The 9,583-nt window shown below is 49.3% G+C and overlaps 1 protein-coding gene across 1 annotated transcript in view; it reads right to left on the bottom strand.

Annotated features, from left to right (window-relative positions):
* Nucleotides 1-208: 208 nt before the first annotated feature.
* Nucleotides 209-9,583, bottom strand: part of LOC140420928 (sodium- and chloride-dependent neutral and basic amino acid transporter B(0+)-like) — a 54,386-nt gene continuing 45,011 nt past the window's right edge. Inside the window, exon 14 of the mRNA XM_072505090.1 lies at nt 209-2,997. Coding sequence (XP_072361191.1) covers nt 2,875-2,997 — 123 coding nt within the window. The 3' untranslated portion in view covers nt 209-2,874. The remainder of the gene's footprint in view (nt 2,998-9,583) is intronic.

Raw genomic sequence — 9,583 nt, 5'->3', positions numbered from 1 at the left:
TATTCCTACTCCAGTTGATGACCTAGTCTCAACACCTCAGGTAATACCACTTAGTTTCTGACAATAGGCTTTAGTAAACACCAACCCTGCCTTCCAGAATATGATCCAGGAGCTAGATTGTGCTGGTAAACCAACATGCCGAGTGCTGTGCTCATCTGATAATGGAGCAAAAATCTCACCCTTTAATACATAGAACAAAAGCACAGAAAAAGGTTGACCTGAATTTATTTATTTTTAAATTTGATTACATAAAATACAGTGCAGAAACAGGCCATTCAGCCCAACAGGTCTATGCCAGTGTTTATGCTTTACTTGAACTTCATTCTCGGAGTATATCTTGGGAATCACTATGAACAACGTTGTTACGGACACTGATTGAAGTTTATAGCTTAATTGGTGTCCATATGGCCCATCTCGTCAGTACTGGCTCTATGCTAAAGAAATCTAAAGTAACCTCATTCTAAATTCCATTGTTCACACCATTTTCTCAGTTGAATTGTTACCATGGTTTCAACATATTGCCACGCAGCAAGCACTACTGCAGTCTTTTACAGTGACTGAAGACATCAAATTGTGTTTTGATTTTAAGGGATTTTTTTGCTCCATTGGGATGGCAGTCCACCACGCTTTCTAACACAAGGAATTCTTAGGTATTTTCTGGTTCTGGGAATTATTTGAAGCAATTCATTTTTTTTTAGGTCACCTGCTTTATAGTGACTGAAAAATCATGGAATTCTGTCTTCATCGCTTGGGAACTTTTGGCACTTTTTCAAATTATTTTTGGGATGTGTTTCACTTCTGTTTAATTTAATGCGAAAATTGTGAACTAGTTGCCTCTGACATTTACAGGGTAATGAACAATTCTGTCCAGTAATATGAGGTGAGTTACATTGTCAAGTATAAAATACAAATTGCATTGTTTGGCGTTCAAAGAGATATAAAAATAACTGCTTTCTACCAGGATCGAGTCTTGGAAGAAGCAGAGGAAACACGTTATGAACAAACATGAATAATATTTTCTTCATTTAGATATTAAAAGAACCTTCTGATTCATATGGGAATGCACTTAACTAAACCAGCCTGACAGGATGCCAACTTGACCTGATCAATTGGAAAGTGGAAGCCACCAGGTTGTGAAGCATGTGGCCCATCCAATCGTGTTGGTTTACTGCCAAACGGAGTTAAATAAGAGCACGCACATAATCGTGATATAATCTGTATTCATCAGTCCATGGACTGAATAGTTCCAATCTGTACTGCAGTAACTCCCACACTTGCTGCCCCATCATTTGTCAACACACCGTCCGGTACTTTGGGAATTAACTTGGACGGGAGCAATACTGGGTCGTCAAAGAGCCTTTGTGTAATTTAAGGAATCTTGTGGGATCAACAAACAGACAATCAAACAAGCTATCAGGGTGGGACCCCAACTCTGTAATGCCCTCCGCTGGAGCTGACTAAAACACAGAAAAATAACTAAATGAGACTCACAGCTCAATGCTTCTCATACTGAGAATTGGAATGAACATTTGGAAAAGCAACCTCATATTATAATATTAGGGCTGGATTTAACGACCCAGTCACAATCAATTTGTTGAAAAAAGAAGGAAGAATGTATAAAATGTGTCAGTTGCGTTTCTGGTCCTTTCACACGTCCTGGACTTGCTTGCCCAAACATCATTTTTACACTGGCATGTCGGCATCTGTCACTCCAAGACCAGAAGGATTTATTTCCTTCAGTAATTTACTGTCACTCTGCAGAATTAGGTCACTTTGCCCCTCGCTGAGTGATTGCTACTCCCAGAAGCAGGAGGATGCACCCAAATTGCTGACTTTGTTGCATCCCTCGTGAATTGGCGAGTGTATTGTGACATTGAAGTAATCTCCTGACTGGATTGCAAGCAAAATCAGGGATGAAGGAGATTATTGTTTAGCCAAGTAGGCAATCAATTAAGCAGCTCTATAAACAAGGAATCCCAACAATTTAATTAATTAATTTATCTCCATTGTGTGAATTCTTTTACATTTAAAGTGGGGGATTTTGTGCTTTCACCCCCAAAGAATTATCAGTGCGTTAAATAGGAGCTTTTGAGATATATATGCAACTCAAAATATGAATATTTGAGTCAGAAATATAGGCCGGGATTCGCCATTGCGAGTCCGCACTGTTAGCGTGGACGGGAGAATTTGACACTCAGCTAAATCTCCCATTCACTGCAGCAGGCCCAGAGATTCCCGCAGGCCCAGAGATTCCCGCAGCCGTGAACAGATGGAGAATCTAGCCCCCAATCTGTAACTCTTAAACAGTGTAGGAATTAAAGGGAATATTTTAACTCTTCAAAATGGGTGTGTTTGGTTCAGGTGGAAGGATAAAATCTGAAATGGGAACAACCTATTTTGAGCCCATCCATTTCTGGTTCCTGGGAGGTCTTATGGCTGTTAACGATGGTGGGACCTTCCTGTCCCACCAGCCGCACACCTCGCCGTGGGTTTTTGGCAACGGAAATTCGCATTGACAGCGGCGGGTGGGACCAGAAGATCACATCCTCCGCCAGAATCTTGATGTTTTTAAGAGTGAAGCTGAAAAGGGATAATTTTATGAATGTATACTCCCAGTATACAACCTTGCTGATTGGGAGTGTGCAATGGGAATTCAGTCAAGTGGCTCCATACGATTTGCCATTGGAACACACGGTTCAATTCCTATTAAATGCTCCGTTTTGGCAAAGCAGAACAACTATGCATTTTTAAAATTATCCCTGTCTTTTGAAAGATTTGCAGAGAGAAAAATTTCCAGTTATTTTAAAACAACAGTTTCTTTTAAAATTCTTTGACTTTGAAGTTAATGTGTAGAAATTGAACTGGAAATGCCCCCTAACGTTTTGCCATTTCAGGGTTACTAGTAAAATCTTGATTTGTCTTGTCGTATCTTCCCCCTCTGTGTTGTTTCAGGTATGGGCCCCAGTCTGGAGTGGGCTTGGAGGCTGCAACAATTTTCTGTGAAAAGAAAATTTACATTATCAACAACTCCTGTTTTTTTAATAGAGCAATCACTAATGCCCAGCTAGAAAAATAACTTTGATCCTAATCAGACTGATAACAGATCTACAGAGGTTAAATTATGAGGGCAGGTTGCATAAACTGGGCGTGCATTTTCCTCAGCCATAGAGATGATCTAATTTATGTGCTTAAGGTGATTAAAGAATAGAGTATGGTAGACAGAGAACAACTACGGGCGAGATCTTCCCAAAAGGGAACAAAGTCCTCCAGCGAGCGCGTTTTGCCACCTGTTTCCCAGCACTAGCAGTGCCGAGGAACACATGGCTATTCAAGGCAACTCGCTTTGAATAAGGGACCTGAACGGGGAACGCGCGGCCGTTTTTTTTACAATGGGGAGCCCCACTCATTAAAACTGGTGTCCCGATCTCCAAGGCCCACAGAAAAATCCCTGACCTCCCCTCCAGCCTGAACGCAACAAGGGAGGGTCCCCCGCCACCCCCCAACACATACATCAGGCTCACACGCACGCAAAAAATGCGAGCTTGGCACTTTGGCAGTGCCCATGTCAGTTGGCAATGCCAAGTTGGCACCCAGGCTGGCAATGCCAGTGTGCCAGGCTGGCACTGCCAGTGTACTCAGGTGGCACCAGCAGTGCCAGGGCACCACCTTGCCCAAAGGGCATGAAACCGGGGCCTTCCATACCCTTGGAGATCCCCATGAGTGCCATTCTGTCTGGTCCCTGCTCGCCTGAGGTCCGTCAGGCCAAGGGATTGAATCCCAAAGCCTCAGGTACCTCGGGAATCTGCACAGTAGAGTAAGGCCTCACTCTAATATGCAGATTTGCTAAAAAGTGATCCTGCCAATTGTGGATCTACGGGATTTACCCCGTAACATCTCGCAAGATTGCGTTGAATCTCGCGAGGCGTTGCGAGCTGGGTAGATTCCGGGACCGGGGTCTCCCAGTTGCCACCATCCAGGCTGGGCCGGGACGAGATGCTTTTCCTGCGCAGTGTGGACGGAATATCTTCTGGTAAGGAAGTCCTGAACAAGTGAACTTATCGAAAAATTAGAGCTAGGCCATTCAGGGGTGAGATCAAGGAGTAGTTTTTCATACTAATGGTAGTTGAAATCAGTAACTTTCTCATTGAAAACCCTGTTCAAGCTGTGTCAGTTGAAAAGGTCCAAACTAAGATGATCAATATTTGTTAAGTAAGGGTGTTGAGGTATATGGAACCCAGGTGGATAAATGGAGTTGAAATACATGATCTAATTGAACTGCAGAACAGACTTGAGGGGCTGAATGGCCTATGTCTGTTTTTTATGTTCTTGTATCACTACAAAGACTGCAATTTATTCCAGTACATTAATACAAGGCCTATTGCTTTTCTCCATATACTCCCTCCCCTTCACCCATTTATCACACCAACTTCCAGTTGAGCTGGTTTAGCTCACTTGGCTAGTCAGTTGGCTCATGATGCAGAGCAAGCCCAGCAGCGTGGGTTCAATTCCTGCACGGGATGGGAGTGGGCATGTAGATTACATTTGTTGGTGGTAGGGGAATAATGGTGTAGTAGTGGGAAGACAAATCACTGCAAGTGTTTTTCTGGTTGTGACTAGTCAGATAAGGAGGGAACCGAGAGAGTGCAGTTCCACCTAGCTGCATGAAAGCACACAGACTCTGCAGCAGAATGTCATGGTCAGGTATGTCCAAGGCTACATGCAGGTTGAGAAGGACTCTTTCTTTGGAATATTGTATATTCTCTCAGTTTCTGAGGTGGAATTTATCACAGCTGTCTAAAGATGGGGCAGAGTTTTTAGAACAGGTTGTTGGATATGGATTAGCCTGAAGTCTCATCAGTAAGATGGCATCTTATATTGAAAATATGTATTTTTTCAGCTTTTTAGCTACAAAGCATAATGCAGGCAGGGGAAAGCTGCATACTTGTAATAATGTTGAGTTATTACAGTCCGTCAGAGGTATGTGCGATAGCGAATGCCCTCTTCACTTGTTCACCTATGTCACAATCAACTAAGGTGCTATTTTGATTTTGCTAAGGTTATAAATATTGAACTATAAATAATAAAAATGGAAAATTAAATTTGGAATATATGACTTTAAAATTGTGACTGAACCATATTTGTTTTCTTTGGTCCAATTATCATCTGAAGTTAGCTCTTGATTTTGAGCCCCAGATGTTACACTATGGGAGATGAACTAATACATTTAAATGCTTTCAGAATTTACTGAATATGAACTATGTTTTATGCACAGAAAGACTTGGGGCACGATTCAACTGGAAAATTTCTAAGTCATTTTGGGCGCGTTTGGCAGGGTATTTCTCGACGGCTGCATTGGCAAGATCATCGCCATATTCACTGGCACTTCGAGTCGAATATGAGCACCCAAAAGGTTCTCACCATCACTGTCTGTCTCACCGTCTGATTTGCCTGACTCGTGCCTCAGCATCCCGCCGCTAACAATAGGGTGCTGCTTATAGGGTGCTGAGACAGTCCCTCACCACTCACTCCAAGCCAACACACAAGCCTGGCTGCTCCTCGCTTTGGGGATGCAGACCTGGCCAGGCTTCTCAATGCTGTGGATGTGAGGTGGGTCAGACGACCAACGGCAGGGTCAGCAATGCCACCTGGGAGGCAGTGGGAGCGGCTGTCAGTGCAGGCAGCATGTCCAGGAGGACCGCCGTCCTATGTCGGAAGATGACCAATGACCTACTCCGAGCTGCAAGGATAAGTTACCACCTCTCTTCTGGCATCAGTTCTGCTTGCCACGCCTTAAATTCTGAAACACCCCTCACTGATCACTGGATGACACTTTGAACCCTCCCCACATCTGGGGCGTCATTCTCCGACCCCCCCAGCGGGTCGGAGAATGGCCGTGGTCCGCCGTGAATCCCGCACCCGCCGGTTGCCGAAGTCTCCGGTACCGGATATTCGGCGGGGGCGGGAATCGGGCCGCGCCGGTTGGCGGGCCCCCCCGCTCGATTCTCCGGCCCGGATGGGCTGAAGTCCCGCCGATAAATTGCCTGTCCCGCCGGCGTAAATTAAAGTACCTATTTACCGGCGGGACAAGGCGGCGTGGGTGGGCTCCGGGGTCCTGGGGGGGGGGGCGCAGGGCGATCTGACCCCGGGGGGTGTCCCCACGGTGGCTTGGCCCGCGATCGGGGCCCACTGATCCGCGGGCGGGCCTGTGCCGTGGGGGCACTCTTTCCCTTCCGCCTCCGCAACGGTCTCCACCATGGCGGAGGCGGAAGAGACACTCCCCACTGCGCATGCGCGGGAAACTGTCAGCGGCCGCTGACGCTCCCGCGCATGCGCCGCCCCGACATGTCATTTCCGCGCCAGCTGGCGGGGCAACAAAGGCCGTCTCCGCCAGCTGGCGGGGCGGAAACCCCTCCGGCGCCGGCCTAGCCCCTCAGTGTTGGGGCTCGGCCCCCAAAGATGCCCACTCGAATCCACCAGATCAACCCCTTCATGTTCAGGTGCAGTGCCTCACATGCCACCTTCTACACACACCCCTGACCCATCAGGTGTGCGACTCACAATGCCCTATCTTTATCCCCGCAGGAGAAGATAGCCCATAATAAGTAGGAAAAGATCAAGATAGGGGCTGGAGTCCCAGAGATGTGAGTCCTCACCCACTATGAAGAACCGGCTCTGGAGATTGCAGGGTTGACCGAGGAGAGGGAGGTCACCGAGAGCAAGGTTGGCTTGTGCCGCAGAGATGAGGATCCACTAGGCCAGGTGACCTGTCTCAAGTGAGTAGTTCATGTCAGACAAAATAATCCTTTCCTCTCATCGACCACCTGTGTCCATTGTGTCACAGGACCTTCATCTGACGAGGCTGGGCCATCCAGAGTCGATCCCCTGTGCCAACAAAGAGACCACCTCAGAGGAGAGCTCCGACAAGACCATAATTGAGGCGTCACAGCTGTAACCCCCAACCTCCACCAGCGCAGAGACACACACCTTGGTGCGCGACATTAGTGGACACGCTTTTAGGACACAATATAGTGGGCACCTCACAGCTGCTGAAACACGATGGAGGCAGGGACATCCAACGGATACAGTAATCGGTTGTCTGCTGGATCCCAGTCAGATGCCTCTGGACAAGGTTCCCCCAGAGCTGATGCAGATGATAGGCCAGAGCCGTGACATTCAGGAGGGATGTCAGGAACTTTCCAGCGACTGAATAGCCGACTGGAGGAGTCCCTATGACTTTGGTCACTGGAGATGTTGCGTGACATCGAGGCCAACGCTGCTAGGGCGGCGACCGCAGTGGAAAAGCTGGAGCTCTATGTCTGCGTCTTGAGCGGTGGTGCCCAAGGCATGGCTCAGTCTGTGACGACCATGGCTGAGGGCCTCATCATCATGCCCCAGTCGCTAAGACACACAGATGCAATTGGACATTGCCGAGGCACTGCGGAGCATGTCCCAGTCGCTGAGGGACGTATTCCAGACGCAGACGGACATTGCAGAGACACTCCGGAGCGTGGTCCAGTCACTGAGGAGTATCGCTGAGGGTGTCGACACCATGATGCAGACAATGGGGGGCCGCCAGGGCTGGCAGACCCAGATGACTCGGAGGCCTCTGAAGCTCATTCCTGCTGCCCCTCTGTCCTGTGGAGACCCCAGGGCTCTTCGGGAGCCATAAGGGATGAAGAAGCGCTGAAGGCCAACAGGGGGCCTACCTCAAAAAGGACACAACAATGCTCTGTACATATTCCGAATCCCCTCTGCTGACACCGGTGCATCTCAAGAGCAGCAGGCAGAACAGGGTGGCATGATGTCGGCTGTGGCACCTGTAAGTTGGTTGGGGCCCTCTGGCTCCAGGCCCTCGTGAGGCCCATCAAGGGCATCAAAGGCCACAGGCCACAAGGTATTGAAAGCAGCAGGCTGCCTCTGCCTCTGACGTGCATCCTGAGGACACACCTAGACGTAGCAGTCGACCACAAAATATCAAAAGGATTGAGGAGCACTGAGTGGGCACTTGGGGGGAGCGGGGTGGGGTGGAAACTATCTGTAGCTAGTGGGAATGGAAATATCAGGGGCGGGATTCTCCGTGAACCGGCAGGACGGGCCACTCCGACGCCGAGGAGATGTGTGAACCACTCCGGGATCAGGCCGCCCTGAAGGTGCGGAATCCTCCGCACCTTCAGGGGCTAGGCCGGTACCGGCTGGAGTGTTTGGCGCCACGTCAGCCGGCGTAGAAGGGCTTGGCGCCATGCCAACCGGCGCCGAAGGGCCTCCGCCGGCCGGCGCGAGTTGGCGCATGCGCGGGAACGCCAGCGTGTGCCGGCGTCATCCCAGCGCATGCGCAGGGGGGTTCTTCTCCGCACCAGCCATGGCGGAGGTTGACAGCGGCCGGTGCCGAGGGAAAGAGTGCCCCCACGGCACAGACCCACCTGCAGATCGGTGGGCCCCGATCGCAGGCTAGACCACTGTGGAGGCACCTCCCGGGGCCAAATCCCCCCCGCACCCCCCAGAGGACTCTGCAGGCTGCCCGTGGAGCCAGGTCCCGCCGGTAAGTACCTGTTGTGATTTACGCCGGCGGGACCCGCCGGAAACATACTAACATTGCCAATTCCCCATTAGCAATAGCCTTTAGCTGTGCAGCCAGAGGCTGGTCACAGTCAAAGGGAGTGAAATTGACTTTCAGCATTGAAGCCACAGCAAGGCTCTATCCTGGATGGTGGGACAGACAGGTTGCAGATTTCCCCTGTTGTGGGGCTGCACAATATTTAAAGGTGGCTGAGAGCCCCTTTACCCCCATACCATCTCCCGGCTCAGGGGCGACCCATGACATGGAACGCTTCAGCGCCCGCCTCCCCTCCCCTTGCCCAAGCCTATCTGAGTACTGGGCTGGCAGCTCCGGTGCCCTTGAGCTGCGTGCCGGAAAATGGAAATGGCGGCTCACATCGTCACTTCTCCGCAGCAGCCACTGAGCCAGCTTCACATCTTTAAAAAGGAGCACATCAACGACGCCTGCATGATTTCTCACTGGCGAGCTGGGTAATTCCCGGTAAGGCACTGCGAATTCAATCTTGCGAATGAGATTGAAATAAATGCAAATGACGGTTAATGATATTCTCACCATTTCTGGGTGAGATTCGGAACTCGCCATTGGAAGCGGGCCGGGTTAATTAGAAACCGATTCGTACCTGACGCGAATCTCGATTTTGGCATTTCCAGCTGTTTACCTGGCACGCCCAGATAGGTGCTGGGCACAACACGGTGGTTGAATCACACCCTTGGTGGCAACATGCTGCATCCATGCAACTAACAGCCACCATTCAATGATAGTGCTACCGGCTCAGAGTCTGAGGTCAGGAGTTCAAGTCAAAGTCTACAGACTTTAGTATACACCAAGCTTGCATTTCAGTACAATTCCAAAGGATTATGGCATTGTCAAAACTGTTGACTGTTTGATGGGGCAGAACACTGAGCACCCGTGTCCCCACGTACATGGATGTAAAAGATCTCACGGAATCGCCCTTCTGGTTACTGGCCAATGTGACTAAAAATTGATTATTAGTTCATTTATTCCATTGCTGTTTGTGGGATCTTT

Source organism: Scyliorhinus torazame, chromosome 5 (genome assembly GCF_047496885.1).
Source record: "Scyliorhinus torazame isolate Kashiwa2021f chromosome 5, sScyTor2.1, whole genome shotgun sequence".
Classification (NCBI taxonomy): Eukaryota; Metazoa; Chordata; class Chondrichthyes; order Carcharhiniformes; family Scyliorhinidae; genus Scyliorhinus; species Scyliorhinus torazame.
Note: the sequence above shows the minus strand (reverse complement) of the source record. Positions and strands in the feature narration are given on the sequence as shown.